At 36.1% G+C, this 19,156-nt stretch overlaps 1 protein-coding gene across 2 annotated transcripts in view; it reads right to left on the bottom strand.

Moving 5' to 3' along the window:
- Positions 1 to 3,721: 3,721 nt before the first annotated feature.
- The window catches only part of LOC121423581 (phospholipid-transporting ATPase ABCA1-like), a 91,416-nt gene continuing 75,981 nt past the window's right edge, over positions 3,722 to 19,156 (bottom strand). For both annotated transcript variants that reach the window (XM_041618945.1, XM_041618944.1), the window contains 14 exons: positions 18,148 to 18,325; positions 17,144 to 17,259; positions 16,590 to 16,740; positions 15,788 to 15,914; positions 14,956 to 15,082; positions 14,144 to 14,264; positions 13,448 to 13,516; positions 12,596 to 12,844; positions 12,309 to 12,443; positions 11,856 to 11,959; positions 10,757 to 10,849; positions 9,876 to 10,119; positions 9,373 to 9,490; positions 3,722 to 8,638 (listed from right to left, as the gene is read on the bottom strand). In XM_041618945.1, coding sequence (XP_041474879.1) covers positions 8,265 to 8,638; positions 9,373 to 9,490; positions 9,876 to 10,119; positions 10,757 to 10,849; positions 11,856 to 11,959; positions 12,309 to 12,443; positions 12,596 to 12,844; positions 13,448 to 13,516; positions 14,144 to 14,264; positions 14,956 to 15,082; positions 15,788 to 15,914; positions 16,590 to 16,740; positions 17,144 to 17,259; positions 18,148 to 18,325 — 2,206 coding nt within the window. In that variant the 3' untranslated portion in view covers positions 3,722 to 8,264. The remainder of the gene's footprint in view (positions 8,639 to 9,372; positions 9,491 to 9,875; positions 10,120 to 10,756; positions 10,850 to 11,855; positions 11,960 to 12,308; positions 12,444 to 12,595; positions 12,845 to 13,447; positions 13,517 to 14,143; positions 14,265 to 14,955; positions 15,083 to 15,787; positions 15,915 to 16,589; positions 16,741 to 17,143; positions 17,260 to 18,147; positions 18,326 to 19,156) is intronic.

Here is a 19,156-nt window from a genome sequence, read left to right on the forward strand (position 1 = left end):
ACACATGATCGTAAAGGGGAATAATCATACTTTCCAATGATACCACTTTTACATATGATGATGGCACACTAAGAAATTTATTTGCACTCAAACTTGAGTTGCAGAACTTTTTTTGAGGGGTTTATTTAAAGTAAAACAGGGCCTGACACAATCATTTACACACTTCCTTGAGGCTAGTTAAATTTTATGTCGGGGAAAGTGAAAAAATTAAAATGAAGAAACTCACCCATATATGCAAGTACAATGTTAATAAATTGAAACTCTTTTGGCTGTTTAAATGCCTAATTCATAATCTTTTTTGAAAACTGCAGAATCACTTGTAACAATATTCCAACACTCTGAAAGGCCAAGCTTAAGATTACTAAAGAGGGAATTATTATTACATGTATGTTTAATGTTTGAACTTTCTTGGAGCAAGTCAATTCTTCTTTTGGGCAAGTAAAAAAAAAAACTTAAATGTCTAAAGCATAAATTACAGAAATGTTAGTGGGAAAACCCTGTGTAAAACAACCGGAGGGGGGGGGGCACTTACATTGACGAGTGGATACCATGCGCGACCAAAAAAAACACGTAAAAAGGATGTCCTTTTCACGATTGGGCACGTTACGTACGTAACGTGATAAGGGTGTCAAAAACACAAAAATAATGAAAAAAGGGTATCTATTTCGCTAGGAAAATTACGTGTTTAGGGTCGAATTTGCGGGGATGATAAAACAAAATTAAGATGTTTTATAAAGAATGTCCTTTTTTGCCCCAACACTTCGTGTTTAGAGTCCGATTTGCGCGAGGTGTAGAAGGTGGGGTCTTAATAAACCAAATAAGGTAAAGCCGACGACCGAAGGACCCGTAACAATAAAACATTCCTGTACTTGTTTAGGGGTTCATTTCAGGGAATATTTGCCAAGAGTATCGTTTTGTTTTCAATACTTGTTAAGGGTAGGTTTTTACACGCCAATACTTGTTAAGGGGTGCATTTTCAGAATATGGAAATTACGTGTTTAGGGTGCTTTTCGAGACCCCATGGTCGCGCATGGTATCCACTCGTGAATGGAAGTGGCCCCCCCCCGGGGAAGAGAAAGAATAGGAAGAAGACGGAAAAGGAACAAACAGAAAGTATATGATTAAAGAATCTCAATTGAGGAATGACAGAGAGGAAAATTGAATAAAATAAGGTATGGGAAAAATGACAAATAACAAAACCTGCAGGTATCACACTAGCATTATTTATCAGGTCATATGCATACATATCACTTCCATTAAGACTGGGCAACAAAGCTCCTCGTTCAATTTCTTCCCTTGAAAATATTGACATTATTGATAATGCTTTCTTTCTTTCTGTCTCTTTCTTTCCTTCATTCCCTCCTTCCCTTCTTCTTCTCCTCCCCCTCCTCTCTCTCATATGATTCATCATAACATTGGAATTCTTTACCCCTCAGTCATCAACTTCTTAAACTTCGGTTTCCTACAGTAGGCCTGTAATGTAGATGAATCTATCAACCCTATGATCCCTCTCTGTCCTACCTATCTGCCCATTTCTCTTCCCTTCCCCACCTCCCTCCTGTGCTTCCTCTCTCCATCTTTTTCTTTTGTCTCCCTTTCTACCAATCATCTTCCTTTTCAACCTGTATCTCGTTCTCCTCTGCCCACTGATCCATTCTCCTTCAAAACAAATCTCCATTCCCCCTCCACCCACATCAAACGATGTGTAATTACATTCCTCCATACATTTAACACTTTGCAAACCACAGTAGCTCAATAGAGGTATAAGGTATAAGGATAAAGCTAAATTATATTCAATAATAAATAACAAATTAGAAGAAAATTCATTCTTCAGTTTGACAAGGCAACATCTGTTGTTTTTAATTATGCTCACATTTTACGTATCCATTCACCATGAACAGCAATGAAAGATAAAGATAACTGCACAGATCCACGATGGCATAAATGGTAAGATTTACAAAAAGTACACTTTAGGTATGAAGAGAATACACAAACGATGAGTCATAGCATTCACTTTGCTTTAGAAACGTTGAAAAGGAATCAATCCAAGCAATAAATGAAGACCAACATACATATTTCCTACATGGCACACGATACATTGTCACCCAAGCTAAAATCTCAAATTCACTCCAGATGTGAGGGGCATGACATCTACTAACTAAATATATTACGCAACAGTGCTAGAAACGAAAGTGTTAAGATTTGTGCCTACGCATACTGATATGGAAGCTTAAATGCGTACATAGAAAGTTCAGTTCACCATAATGTATATATTTTTTTACTAAAACTCCTCAGATAGAGGTTGTAATGTTGCAATATATAAAGTAATTATAATGATAACAGTTTGGTATTTTGTAAGTTGTGTAATGAGCTATATTACAGCATTACACTGTGTATAAAACACAAAACATTTCCTTGTAAAAGGTAATTTGATATACTTCACTACACCATTATGGTATAATATCTGCCAAAAAGAAAGTACATAATACAACCATCTTAATACAATTCCTATTCTAAAGACACTGTTAGAAGATGTACACACTGTAGAGCAGATGTTAAAGGCCTGGTCCCACTGGCCGACGGACACAAAACTTATTCATAACGGATACAGCGGACAAGCAAAATTCCGGGGTGGCTCCATCCGTTTTCATCCACTCCATACAATGGGACAAAATGGGCGAACAATGAAATCACAGTGGACGGATGCTTGACGGAGATAGATCGTATGAAACACGTATTCAAATTGTACACAACGAATACATAACGTTTTCCAAAGGATGGCTAGATTCTTTCCGTTTTTACATCCTCTCTGCATCCGTGCAGTGGGACCGGGCCTTTATTATAATGTTGAATAAGAAGCCCAGATAATACTGACTATCTATGACTCTCAATTTTCGAAGACTCAAATTCAAATCTGATATAACACAGTGAACTCACTTTTCACAAGATTGTGCAATACCTTTATAAATCGTCGCATGCACCACGAACCGTCCTCTCTGCGTACTTCGATGCAAAAGTTACTTTGGCAGAAAACGCATTTAAAGAAAAGTTTTTTTTTAAACCAGCAATAAGTGCACCTACAAGGAGAGCAAATTATTTACCAGTGTCTTCGTTAAAAAGTTCAGGTTCCAAAGTTTCATCCCTTATCTTTATATTTTCTTGAAGTTAATTATTTACGCCACAGTGGGCAACTGAACAGAGAGGACGGTTCGTGGAATAGATACAGTGCGCTTAACATTCGCATCGAAGTGCGCAGAGAGGACAGTTCGTGGTGCGTGCGACGAAATGAGTATTGGAAAGCTTGATTGAACTTGATCAAGTTTCAGAATACAGTATGCTTATGTATCACTTTCTGGATTCAGCAGTAGTTAACCATGAAAGCAGTTTACCTCAAAAACTTTTCAATAATTTGGCGTGATCAACTGCACATGATCGTACATTATAAGCGATATGAATCTATAATTATGACACTACTCTGCAAACAGGCGAAAACCTCCATCACTTTAACATAATCCATAAAAATCCATACTATAATAAGCGTGAATGGCTTATGTGCGATATAATAACATTCTGCGTTGCCTGCAGGCCATAAGGCCAACCATTCTGTAAATAATATTTTTGTCATGAAGTTTTTGATCTACATGTACTTGTATGATGGTATAACATGAACACACAAAGAAAATCCTTGAAAATCACAACACTGCTAAGCCTTTTAACATCAGAAAGTATTACATGTTTATGTAATGTTATCATGCACTTAATTTATCTCTAATATATTACAAAGATTTATACATCTATGGCAATTTAGATATTAGAATCAAAGATAATTCTCGAGCAAGTACTTTATATATATCCATGAAAAAAATCATAATGTTCCTTTTTACTTCAATTATGAAAAGTGTACCTGAGATAATTTCCACTCCCACTTCAAAGTATATTGGATAAACATAATTGAGTCATTTAAAGGCATTACTAGTAATTAAACATCATAAATTTCCATGGTAAAGTTACACATTTCTTATAGTCATCCCCACTGTTTATAATTCCATTCTCTGTCCAGCAGACTTTTCTACTATTTTAGATAATTTATCAAAAATATCACTATTTTAGATCTAATATTATACACATGATATACATTGAACTAGATTTTCACTCCGAGGAAAAACCCACACTGATCACTACTTTAAACAAAACACATTAGCCATGAAAATTGCACAGAAGCTGCTCTCGATCCATGTCACGCAATGTTCATTGAGATAAATAAATATTTAAATAACACATAAAAACTTCAAAAAACATAACAATGAAAAAACAACACATGTTTGTGAAATATGTGTGTCAGATTCCATAACTAAATTACAAAAAAAAATCAATGGAATTTATCATTATAACTTATGATGACACAGGTCAATCTTTGACCAGAGTATGGAAAGCTAGCCAACTTTGCTTGCCATACACAGTACTACACCATATTGATGAAGCATTGGAAACAAATAAAAGTTTCCTATTTGAAAACAAATTAAAGTTGCCAATTTGTCTTTGCACATGTGGCAGCTGCTTGTGATGCAATCGCAACACTTAAAATTACACAGCGCTTGCTCAAATACGAGAATATATGCAACAGTTAAAAATGGCATATATCTACCGGACTATAACTTCTCACAGCAATCAAGGTACACAAGATTTGATAATCATACATAATAATAATATTCAATCTATCAATAAATACAAGAGCTCACCTAAAGAGTACTGATACAATACTAGCTTAAGTAATAGATGTTAATTAAATACCACTGTGAATGGTCACACAGAATAAGACACACAAATAATCATTTAATTACCTGATCTCCTGATACTACTATTCATTTTGAAACATATTTTCAAACATTTTCTGCTCTGGGGCCAGTTTCACAAATAATACCAACCAAAGTAACTTTGCTGTTGTAACAACTACCATGGAAACGGGGCTCAGCAGCCAATCACCATCAAAGTTTCCATAGAAGTTGCCGTAGCAGAGATTCCATATTAGTTGTAGCTCTTTGTGAAATGGGGCCTCTAAAGTGGCGATCAAAGATGAGCTCCTAGTAAATGGTTTTGTATCAAAATCATATTTTTCATCCTTATGAACATGGCATTGTTCTATGAGATATTACCATATTCGTGCCAATATCTTCATATACAAGTTGTTGGCTATTATTTATATGATATGCTGTTTATATCATTGCAATATGAAAGTTGGTATTAAAAAGCAAGCTCTGTAGCAGAAGGCTAATATTGTGACATACAATGAAGACATATAGTTCCACTAATTGTGCAAACAAATTTTGTTATTTTCTTATAACATCGATATGTGAAATATTACCATTAGAAAGAGCAGTATATAATGTCAAAGGCATGATATCATATTGCCATGAAAAACAGAATTAACATAAAAGAAATAAAATGATTCAAGGAAATCTAACAATCGTTAATTTCGCTCAAGAGAAAGGAAAACCATGACGAGAAAACCATGCCATTGGTTCAGATCAAAACCTCTTAGTTCCATCATACATTAGATGACATTTAATGCTATACATGATTTCAGATTGGTTATATACAGAGTAAAAGCATCTATATACAATGTCAAATCAGCATTTTGTAAAAACAAAGAAGTTAAAATAAATTGGTCAGAAACCAGTAACTCAACTACATGTAGGTGACGTTCATGAAAGAGTTTAAAAAATACAACAGCAAATACATGTAGGTTTTATTTCCCATAGAATACTATATAGCATTATTGAGAAATAATGACAATTGTTCCTTCTGCAAGGATGTTATTCTGCTTCCAATTCTACATACTCTACATGTAACAGTTTGCACTTAAAACATAAGTGCGTTTGCCCACTTTCAAAAGGATTAGTTTGTTGAAAAATGAAAATTTACTGATTTCTAATTGATAAATCCACCACTACAAGTTTTTAAAATGAACTTCCTCATCAAGCATCCGGCAAACTAAATGATTAATGATTAAAACTTGCATGAATTCGCTATACCATAATCAACAATCTACTAGTTAACAAATGCCAATGGACTGTGACGATAACACTACTGTATTAAAGTAATTAGAATACTATTGTAACTTAGCATTAATTAATGAATTAAAATCAATTGCAATTTCCTGAGACAATGAATGATTCAAGTCAAGGATTGGTCAAAATGATAAACCAAGAGGATAACTTCAGGGGCCTGTCTTACAAAGACTTGTGATTGATCCAATCAATCGCAACTATGGAAAGCCAGCAAAGTCAACATATAAAATGCATGTTTGCTCAAAAGATTTCTCTACATATGAATGTATATCCATAAATTCATTGATTTCTTGACAATTTGGTGTGTTCTCCTTTGTTTACAAAGGACATTTTGCAAATTTCCTGTAGAAAAAATTATGACACTGATGGATTTTCATAGTTACGATTGATTGGATCAATCATAACTCTATGTAAGACTGGGCCCAGGCCAGCAAACTTAGCCACATTTATGGAATGCTTGAAGAATCTACAGAGGTATGAAATCTTTATCGATAAATGCCACAGCCACATATTTGCATATGACCTGTGGAATAGCCAGATCACAATGACAGACGGCCACATCCAATACAGAGCAATGAGTGTTCTCACTACATGTATGTACTCAACACACTGACAATCGCATGTACATGTAGGACTGTGCTACATTTAGCAAGTATTAGAAATAGAAACTGTGACAAGTAAACACAAATTGAAATAACGATCTTTAGGCGTTTTTGTTCAAACTCATTTACCTCTTCTTGCTTGTGCTGTTACTCGCATAATTACAAATGTTATGCTGTAGCATGCACTCTCATTGCAGCAGCAACAAGAACGGTAAAGAATCCTGTTTGCTTTGATGTGACAGTAGCTCACCAGCTGGCCACTTGAAAAGATATCAATACGTAAAAGCATCTTCCTTTGAGCTTTATATTGTAGTGTATATGTTGTGTATATTGCAGAATATTTCTCTCTAACGCAGCATTCATCGTTATGTTAAAATTTACATATACATATATGCAAAGATGTGACTGTGGCGTAGTATTTGGAGAAAAAATGTCAATTCGCTTGAGGCTTCAAGTACATGTAGGTTATAACAGTTGCTAAAACAAGACACTTTATAAAACAGGGGTTTGTAATTCATTACACTCCTAATTTCTGTGACAATGCTTTGTACTTTTCTATAAAGGATCATAAATTGAACAGGATATCTTACCTGTACTATTGAAAATGAAACAAGGGTGTTCATTCTGGAATGGGAAATAATAAATCAATTTGGTCCAGAAAACTAATTTACATCCTCCACTGATTATGAGCTATGGAAATGGATAAATAATATCCTACCAAGAAATTGTTATGAATTGCACAGATATTTCCTCTGCATGCAGCAGTTCCAGGCTCTCATGAAGGCAGCATACAGCAATGTTAGCTCTGACTTCTTATTCCACCTGTAAGAATCTAAATCGAATCATACATACATCTAATCATAAATGAATACAGCTGAATATTGTCATCAGAATGCAGAAAGAAGTATACAGTAAATGATGTTAACGCTGGCTTCAAGGGACAATACAAAAACCATTGGTTAAATTTCAAAGGTTTGGTGATCAACATACATTTCACCCAGTACTTCATTTGTCACATTATCTATGCTATATTCCTCTGCTGCACATACAAACATAGAATGATTTAGATAGGATATAATAATGTTGTGGATTTGCGCATTACGATTAAGTATTTTCAGGAAAAAGAATGTTTGTAGTAAAGACGGTAAAATAGCAGTCCTACATGTAGGTCCTGTAACACAAAAGTTAGCGATTGATCGTATACTCAATTTCCACGATGATTGTACATTGTAGTCAATGGAATCAATCGTAGAAAAATGTTCTACGATTATTGCTAAGCTTTGGGTTATGTGCCCCTAGTGATATAAAAATAAAAAGTACAAGGTTCCTAAAGAAGAATGATGTATATAAAAATCATATAACTGGCTACATGTCTCATTTCTGTGTACCGGAAGTAGAAAGCATAAACCATTTTCAAAGCAGAAAGTCAATATTGCATCATCTCTGTGACGCAGTTGAATAAAATCAAATTCTTTCTGAAAGGGCACACTCAGTGCCATGAAAGTCAACATGAATTCAATAGTAGTACAGGGTCACACACTGTCGAGTGTTCAGAATGTCAAGGCGAGAAAGCTTTAAATAAAGTCAATATATTTCAACACTGAGATGATAGATCAATTTCGTCCATCTGGAGACCGCCCTCTGGAGTCACACCGGGGTCAGTGGACGTGAACCTGACGACCGGTTCCGTTGGTGGGCCATTGCCGTCGTAAATGGGATTGCTGTAGCCCGCGTATTGCGTCATGATCTTATTAGTGTTCTGCGGATGTGCCGTTGCTATGGGCGACGAGGCAGCCATAGGCTGAGGGGGCGGGGCAGCGAAGAGGGAATTGACCGTAACCTTATCGAGCTGGCCACTACGTTGTCTTTGATGTCTCATATTAGTGTTCTTTGGCTGTAGAGGGACATCGTTGCTGTTGATACTGGTCAGTTCGTGGGGTGTAGGAATGTAACGGGCCGATGCTCCGTCTATTTATTAAAAAAAGAATTGAAATTAAATGAAATCACTGCTTGCTCTGATATGGCTTTGCATCATTTTATGTACAAAGTTAATGGGAAATGAGGTGCTAGAAAAGATATTGCAAAAGCCAGAGCCAGAAAAGCAGAACAATCAAATTTGTGAGAAAAATGAATAGTGAAAAAAAAAAATTGTCAAGGTTACGGACAAATTTGATATTTGAGCCCCCACACCCCAATCCCTCTTTATGTTAATCTGCAAACAGAGTTTCAAAATTGAGATAAAAAGACACCAGGAATATGAAATCTTTTGTTTATCCCAAATTTAGTGCATGCATTATGTCTAGCAGAATAATAATGTGAGAAAATTAATAAGTTAATCAAGGCAGTAAAAGCTTTTCCTCTTTGGTGAAATCAATCATTTGGGCAATTCCAAGAAGTATGTTCGCCCAACCCCCACACGAGAGGCCTTCCGGAAATGGATTTTCTCTGTTTTCAAGTTAATATGAAAGGCTGGATTGCTATCAAATCATCGTAAGTTGATAAGTTCAGCAAGAATGGAGAAGAATATCAATTAAATTTCACTTTATTAGTCTTTGACATAATTATACTATTTAATAGAAACACTTCCTCCAATGATTTTTACATAAGAAGTTAACATACATGTAAGAATGGTACACAGGTCTGACGTGCAAAAGTTTTTTTTATGGAATAAAGATATAGCTTTGCAAAAGAAAGTTTCTTACCTGTAGAGAGGGCGACTCTGTTGTTGGCCTGGACGTTATTAGCCGACGGTGGGAACAGAGTCAACTCAACAGTAGTCTCATCTCCAGTCCTCTGTTGACTGGCAAAGTTAATGAATACCTGTAACAAAAGGAAAAATTCAATATTTTTTGTTGTTGTCTGTAGTGACACTGGAAACAACCTACACACATTGGAGCATTGTGGCCAAGTGGATTTAGTCTCCGGACTAAACCAGAGGGTGCTGGGTTCAAATAGTAGCCATGACCCAATTTCCTTTGGCAAGAAATTGAACCATATTGTGCTGCAAGATACAAATTATTTTTAAGCACTGGATACATGAACAAAATATTCGTTAACAAATTTAATCTAACAATAGGACAGCAGAGAAAGCTGGTTATACAAATTTAAGATCAAATATATGTAACAAGAAAGCTACAGCAGCCCACATAGGTGTGGGCTGCTGCGATTGGGCCTAAAATACAAAGTACAAATAACATAAACTAACCTGATCTAGCGTGGTCTGGCTGACCGAGTAGTCTTCAATATTAAACCTCGATCTCTTATCCTCAAGGTATTGGAAGACTTTGGAGAGGATGGTGTCTGCGGACGACAGCTGGAACTCTAGCATGTTGAAGTGCTGCTCTCGTAGGGAAGCGCTCGGAAACTCCACATCCATGAAGTCAACGAGGGCAGCAGTCTGCGGGACGTCACCTCCAAGCCGTATAGTCAGGGTGTAACCATCACCAAATCTTGGTAAAGAGAGAAGGGAAATGATTGACTTCAAAATGATTCCAGTGGCTGAGTAGCCTGAATTTCATCTTTGATGCATATTAATCAAGTATGAATCCCCTTTGGTGACACCGTTTTTCTTTCTAACTTGAGTTACTAACTTTTTCCCTTGACTTATAACTATAAGGCGAGGTAACACATTATTCAGACAAGGTAATGACTTATAAGATGAGGGAATGAGGTAATAGTAACTCGGGGGACGAGTTAGAAAAAAATGTCATGTCATCTTTATAGGGGCTATGTAATTAAAGGAGTCTCATTTACAATTTCAATATGCTTTATTGTCTTTGTATGCTTTCATTTCCGTATGTATAAAATGTTTAAATATAAAATATACATAAATAATCCAAAAAATAAACAGTAATACAAAACCATGTGCAGTAAATTTTTTTCTTAAAATATATAATAACTGAACACAGGAGACTGCCATTTTATAGACACACTGAAGAGCATTATCAGAAATATCCTTATCAAGCCTCCTCAATATTCAAAATTTTGAATTCAATATCATTTGATCATTGACCATAAAAGAATTACTGATTGAGTAATTAACCCAATAACCACTAACAGCATAATGTGGAAGAACTCAGTACTCACTTATTTTTGAGATGTTGTGTGCTCCCCAGGCATTTGAATTTGCCATTGACCATAATGGCTAGCCGGGTACATAGGGCTTCACATTCCTCCATACTGCAAATAACAGAAATTCAATTATTATCATTATCTTTAGAATTTCTTAATAGAAACATACATGTTTCAAAGTACAAAATGGTCCATATCATTCGAAAATCCAGAAAAACAGGCTGGTTTCAACTCTTTTCAATCTCTTGCCCCCCCCGTCTTTGGAACAAACTCCATCCATCTCTCCAAAACCTCTCTTCTCTTAACCCTAAAAAGACTGGGGGGGGGGGGGCTGATTCAGCCCCCCCTTAACATTTTTAGCAATAAATCCGCTGCACGAAATTTTTTGACCGCGTCGCTCACTGACTTTTTACTTTCAAGTCTCGCGCAACTTTTGAGACCAAAATTGTGATCCCCGGGTACGCGGTTCCAAAATTACGCAACATTTCGTAAGTGCATGCAGACCCAAAATTACTCAAAAACATGAATCGTACAAATCAGTCCTACAATCAATCGTTTAGGTCTGTATTACTAGGCCCAGGAAGGATTCATTCCTTGAAATGCTTGCTAACTGTAAAATGCTATGAAGCAAAGCCACTAGGCCAGGGTAGTAATATCCAAGTCCTTTGAAAGCCAATAGAGACATTATATAATAATAATAATTAGCATTTATGTAGTGCTTTATCAATCTACAACTGCTCAAAGCACTTCACAATTATCATTATCTGGTCACTGGATTCATAGCATTTCAAGCAGCCTGTTAGGCGCACACTTGCTAAGCAAACCACAATGACGGTTGTTTCCTAATGGTCCCCAATTAGCACCTGGGTCAGAATGGCAAAGTGTGGATTGACGCCTTGCTTAATGACGCTAGGCCATGGTGGGATTCGAAAACGCGACCCTCTGATTACAAGACGAGAGTCAGAACCGCTACACAACGGCGCTTCCACATATCGTAATGAGCTAGATACACCAAGAACGGTGCATTATCATTAATACCTGTGTGAAGTAAGGACCACTATCTTATATCATAATGAGCTCGATACAATCAAGAACGGTGTATCATTGTTTATACCTGTGTGAAGTAAGGACCACTGATCTTCCTTCCTTGACGATGCTTGTGATACAGTTCCAGAGGAATCTCCTTGACTTGGGGTCCATCCCTGTGGTTGGCTCATCCTGAAACAGAGATAAAAACGGTCAATAAAAATCAGATTTAGAAAAGGAATTTAGCAGGAATGGAAAGGGGTATACTGCATATTTGCAGTACCTTCTTGATACCAAGAAAAAGGATTTGTTAGATGTGTTGTGGTGACCAATGGGTAGCTGAGCCTGTCGGCCGAATATAAGGTAGCAAAAATTTATCTGAGGTGTAATGACTTCAAATTAAAAATACAATTTACACTCTAGTAATCTTATCCAGGCATCTGAAGAAAATATACATATACACTAAAGTATGCAATTCCTTTGGAAAAGATCCTGAACACAGCCTGCAATAGGGTATTCCAAACACTGTAACTTGACTTACCAAGAATACAACTGGTGGGTTCCCAATGAGGGCGATAGCAGTAGAGAGCTTTCTCTTGTTGCCTCCGCTGTACGTCCCTGCCGACCGATCTCTGTACTCTGTCAGACCAAGCTTGCGGATACCCCAATCAGCAACCTAGGGGTTTCAGGATAAAAGATTGTGAACAGAACTGAGGATTCAGCATGTTTATAGCATAGTTAATAAAATAGTTATAGAATTCATGGATTTGTGAGAACTAGATCTACATGTATACCAAAACTTTGGGAAACAGGACTGTCTCAACCTACCTTTGGTATCTCTTCCTCAACGACTCCCCTCACCCTGGCGTAGAACTCCAGATGCTCTTGGCCAGTCAGCAGGTCATCCAGAGCATCAAACTGAGGACAATAGCCCATGGACCTGTTCACATCCTGCATAGAATCCAGGATACTGAAGGTATTGATGTGAGCGGTCCCGCTGGTCACACTGGTGTCCCCTGTAAGCATCTTGAAAGTGGTGGTCTTGCCAGCTCCGTTTACGCCAAGCAGACCAAAGCACTGCAAAACCAATGACATAGAGTTTCAGTTTACAGGTTTTTAAAAATGATGATGGTGATGGTGGTGATGATGATATGATGATGATGGTGATGATGATGATAATGATGATAATAGATAGTTTACAATAATACATATTTCAATGGGGGAAATTTCCACAGCAAACCAAATTTGTGGTCTTTAAAGAAAGGGGGTCCTCCTATACAGGTTGACACTAAAGCAGGTTCGATTGATGGTTTAGTGACTAACGCCGATATGTTAGGCATTTTTTAGATGTCACCCATGGCAGTGATGCAAGAACGTTCTCATTAGAAAAAGGTTTGGAGCGATGAGGTTTTGTGTGTGAACAATGGTCTGACCCTCTAAATTTTTATCTGCTCAGAACATCCCGAGCCTTTGATCTGAGTGGCATATATTGAAAATAGTGTTGTGTATATTAATAACTTATGCCTTGAGGTGCATGCAGTAGAGAAGTAATGCACAGATATATTTGACATTGGACATTGAAGATCTAAAAATAATGTGACATTTTTACATTATCAACAACCAGCAATTGAAATATACATTTTAGAACATCATCATGCAGGAAATTAAAACAAAACCTACCTCTCCTTTTGGAATGCCTACACACATCTTATCAACTGCTGTCATAGGGCCTCTGTTAGTCCTGTAAACCTATACAAGTAGAACGGATTGTGATTAAGAGAGAAAAGAGAAAAAAAGAGAGATAGAGATATTAGATACAATATCTTGATAAAGTTGAATCCAACCATATATCTCCTAGAGCTAAAGCTGTTTTAAAACTTTTTATTATTCTAGCTACTGTACATGTATACCACATAATTTGCCATTTTTCACTGGCATTTTTGTAAAAAAAAATAAATGAAATGAAACTGTATAAAAAATACTGAAAATTAAATGGTGATTTTTTTTTAACCTGGTTGCTAAGAAAGCATGTTTGTTTGTAAAACAAGCAACCAGATGACCAAAGGCTCAAGTTCCTCTTTGAGGGACCTAGTTGTGGGGATAACTGCCTTTTCAAAGGGTACTAACAAGCACATCAAGTGGAAAACAAACATAAGTCACCAGATTGTGAAACCACCACTCTACCGACTGAGCTGCGGCTGGTCAGACAATTTCTAAGGCAAACAATTTTATTTCATTCCTTTAATGTGCAGATTTGCAAACAAAGTGATATACAGTAAATACGAGCTGTGATTGGCTAAATTGGTACCATGTGACCTCCTTTCAAAAAGATATATTGTACATATACATTGCGCTTACAAGTGGAAGGAATCTTACTTTGGTAAGGTTTTCAATGCGGATGACATCGTTCATGGCCCTTCCAGTCAGTACCCTCTGCCTCTCTCTTTGAACATCGTCATCTTCTTGCTCAGACAAGCTGGGTGGAGGATTAACTTGCCTGGCATAGAAACAAATAAATGTTTAATGGTTAGATATATTGCATTAGAAGCATCAGACCAGATTTAATTGTAAAATCACGGTATAATCGAAAAGATTTAGGAGCGATTGCCACATTTGTTTAATTATTGCATTATTATTGCAATCATAATGTTTTCTAGAATGGTGCATTCAACCTATAGGCCCAAGTTCACAAATATGAACACTATCTCCAACAGATGAATCTATGTTGCTATTCAATTTCCCCATTATAAATATGCTTTTCCAGGGTCATGTTTCACAAAACCTTGATATCAATAACAAATGCTGACTTTGAATACAAAATTAACACTCGGCCAATGAAATGACATAATTTCAGTAGCCTTTAACAACTACATGTACATGTATCAGCTTCTTACTAGAAAGAAGTTTTGTGAAACAGGGATTAATAGTTCACCTGGGTGTAATGAAGAATCTACAATGTACATGTATATTCAATGAGGAGAATGAAAATAAGGAAAACAAAGCCCTCAATAAAGAGAGCAAAGAGACTCTTCACAATTAAACCCACTTCAGTATCAATAACAAATGATGACTTTGAATGAAAATCCACTTTCTCAGCCAATCTAATGACACAATTCAGGTAGCTTATAATGGCATTTAACAACTTCTTATAAGAAACAAGTTTTGTGAAACAGGGATTAATAATTTACCTGGGTGTAATGAAGAATCTATATTCAATGAGGAGAGTCAGGATGAAGAAAACGAAGCCCTCAATAAAGAGAGCAAAGAGACTCTTTCCAAGTTGATCCCACTGGAATGGATCGGGAGCTGTGTAATCTACACAATAAAAGGGGAAAAAAGACTTGTCAAGACTTATGAAACAATCAATTTGATATCAAACTTCATATTACATCTCATTATTGTCACATAAATACACTGTGTGTAATGCGAATTTTTAAAAATTGAAAATGAGGACAATCCAGAAAGGAAAGTATGTGCATCCAACTCCCTACATGTGGGCTCTTCCCAAAATGTTTTGTTTCCGTTTTCTTGTTCATAGGAAAATTTTTAATGGCCTTGAATTATCATGGATTTAGCACTATGCAAAATAAAGAAAGAATTGAGGAAAATGAAATACTACAAGTTGTTTGTTTCATGGCATTGCCCCACTTTATATATTGTTCTTTCAATTCAGATAATCAATATTTGTAATATACCATTGTGCAGCTGACAGAAGGGCGTTAACACCCTGGAAAGGAGTTTTTTAGTAAATCGTCTCACAGCAAGTGATTGTACCGTTTTACGTCATTATTCGTCATTGTAGGCAATTATACCACATGAAAGAGCTATCAAAACTCTATCATACAGCATTGAACAACCCCCCCCCAATTTTTTTTGTAGAAAATCGAGCTAAAGCCCTTCTGCCGGCCGTGCGACGATATATGCTCTTTTGATTTATAGAATACAGAAATAAAATAAATTAAAAACTCAGTGTATTGTTTTATCCTGTCCATCCCATCCCCTAATCTCCTTATTATTTACCTGTGTATTCACTGAGAACCTGAGCCTTCAGTTCATTGGACGCCATGTCCATCAGGCCACGCCCAAGACAGTACGGAGGGAAGAGCAGGAATACCCTTTTCAGAACCTCATTAACATTATGTAGATACTGAAATTAACCAATAGGAAAAATAAAGTAAAACAACTGAGATTATAGAAAAAGAATATACAAATACAGGCAAACCTATCGTTATTACCCCATTAAACACCATTACAATGATGTACAGAACAAGATCTAACATACCTCTTCGCATTAATATTTTAGATACAGACCTCAAATGAAAAGGTCTTTAAATAATAAGTAATAAACACTTAATAATACAATAGTACATAGGAATTTTACAATTACCAGGAAAAAAGAACTGAGCTGTACACAGATTATCTCTTTCAAAGTTTAATTTGCATAAATACACTTATCAAAAAGCTGAGAGCAACACAATCATTCACAAGATGAAAATGATACATCCATGCAGAAAAGTAAGAATGGCACAGATCCTACAAAAAATATTGGTACACTGTATGAATAATTTTTTTTGTAGAAAAGATAAGTGTTCAAAGTATTAAGAGCATGAATCATGGATTCAGAAAATCAAATAAAGAATAATTAATAACACAATAATAGACAGAGCCAAGGTGTATAACTATCCTTGGTTTTGATTAGCTGATAAGCCCATGTATCAGACTGTTTCTACATGTATGGTAACTGTCAGATGACAACTTTCATGAAACAGTCGTCTGAGTGAGCAAACAAATACCAAGAAGTAAAAAGATCTTGTACACTTACCTGATCGTCTGTGCCAAGGTAATCTAAAATGTACGTGGAAGTCACAGTGGTGATGCCTACTAACATGTTACCACATGCCATGGAAAGATATGCAGTACTGGGTACCTTGAATACAAATGCTGCAGGGTATGTCATGGGAGTGATGGCCCATCTGGATAAAGACAATTAAACTCAAGTTAATTATAACAATAACATGTAACATTATCATATTGCTTCATAGAATGTTTCCAAGTGCTGCATACCATTACAGAGGCTTTGATACAGCTATCCAAATTGGGCGCTCTAGGATTCAAGGAATTCTTCCAACCGGGTACCCATTTACTAAACCTGGGTGGAGACAGGCAAATATAGAAACACACACCATCTTGCATATTCTATCTACAAGAATACCTATTATTTTCAATATTTTGTAAAACATATCATCTTGGAGACTTCACACCATTATGACAGTCATGTGGGGCCATCAAATGATTACTTAAAGAGTTTCCTTATGGTTCAATAAATACATTCTATACAGCAAAAAAAAGGGAACAAACAACAAGAGAGCACCTTACCCATAAAGCAACAAGAGAAGTATGATGGTTGGTAAGCTATCACCGCCGGTGAAAGCCGTCATCCTGAATGCAAGGAAGATGACAATGGTCAGGATGGCTGGTATCATGTAGTTAACCTGGATACAGGGATGACAAGATTTGAAAGAGGAAGATAAGTTTCGAAGAAGTACGTGTACACATTGATCAGTTTCAAAGAGGTAAACAAGTTAGAAAGAGGGGTACACATTAAAGGTATCATTAGTATTTTCTCATAAAGGAAATTTCTTTTCTTCAGACATACATATTGATCAGTTTCAAAGGTAAAAAAGTTTGAAAGAGGGGTACACAATAGAGGTATCATTAGTATTTTCTCATAAAGGAAATTTCTTTTCTTCAGACATAAATAAAACATTACAAAATTACTCTGATCTCTTTCTTAAATATGAATACAGGATGAATAAGGGAAGAGTCAGAATAGTTCAAATAAATCACGAAATGTTGTGACAAAAGATGTACATTTATTTGGAGGGAAAGAAAATATTAATGGGAGAAAGGGACAGAGGTAGATTGTAAAAGAGATACAAGAATATACTGTAGGAGGACGTACTTAAAGTCAAAGACATAGATTAAAAGAAGAGGGCACATAGATTTGAACCTAACAGATATTGAGAACCGTAAGAACAAAGACATTGTATTTACAAGGTCTGTCTTCTCATACATACCAAGAGTAAGGTTATATATAACTTCACATGTAAAAACAATTATAATTATTTGCCCAGTTTTTGTGTTTTTTCCACAAAAGCCTTATTCAGCAAGGCACTATCAACCCAATTTGAGGGCAGTTTGTAGTCTAAAGATTACATATTTCTACACAATTCAATCCATTTTAGGCATTTTGGGCCAAAAGGGAAAAGTACAGTAAACATGACAGTGATCATACTATAAATACAAAGAATAGTAATAATGAATGTATTTTGACTAATGTGACGCAGAAATAATGACAAAATGTTATTAAAAACACTTACCATATCCCAGCAGAGATTGCTGACCCAGTAGATGGTGGGATTGATGCCGCTCACCATCTGAAGGTGTTTGGCCTTGGAAGTGCGCTCACTGATCAAGAATACAACAAAGCTGGCTGGAACAAAGGCTAGAGCAAACATGACAAACATGGCCACTGCCAAGTTGACTGATGATTTGGACCTGGATATTTGGATATAAAGAGAGGAGAATGTTGGTTGACACATGGGCCTTGTTGTATAAATCTTCAACTTTGCCATGAAAACATTGATTTTGATTGGCTGAAGATACCTTATAATGGTAGTTTCCATCCATAGCAGTTTTGCAAGTTCTAGATCGTGTCATATTTGTATGGTTTCCATTTATTCATAATCATGGTAATACTATTGATACTTCCATATTTCAAAGTCTGTTTATTCAAGTAAAACAACATTTGTACAATGTATTACAGGATGTCACCATCAAATTGACTAGCTTCAGCTTGTGAAGTTCTATTCTGACAAGTAGTTAGAAGGACGATTCAATGCTTTCGTTGTTTTTCTTTTTCTATGTTTTTCCTGTCATTCTTGTGTCATGTGCAACACAGTACTATTTTACATTACAATTGTGAAGTACTTTTAATCGAGTCAAGTTAAGTCATGGTTCTCGATACCCTTCTGATATTTCTTAAGGATCACCACCAATCAAGAAAATACACAGTAAAGCTCTAGGCCTGTACTCTGAAGTCGAGTTTAACTTAAACTCAGGTTTAAAGTTGTGGTGTAAGTATGGGAAGCCAAAAGTATAGAATTTTTTATTAAGTTGTGTGTTTCCTATGTTTACTGTGCTTTTTCTTGATTCATCGATGGTAAAGACAATCATCTAGTTATACTTCCTAGACAATTATGAATGATTAGAGAGTCAAATGAGCTGAAATATGACATCTCTACCGTTAGTACTTTATTGGCTGGCCATAATTAAACCACATTACGCAAATCCTGTGTTTAAAAAATACCCCACCAGCTTATAACACAG

The sequence above is a fragment of the Lytechinus variegatus genome, chromosome 11 (assembly GCF_018143015.1).
Source record: "Lytechinus variegatus isolate NC3 chromosome 11, Lvar_3.0, whole genome shotgun sequence".
Taxonomy (NCBI): domain Eukaryota; kingdom Metazoa; phylum Echinodermata; class Echinoidea; order Temnopleuroida; family Toxopneustidae; genus Lytechinus; species Lytechinus variegatus.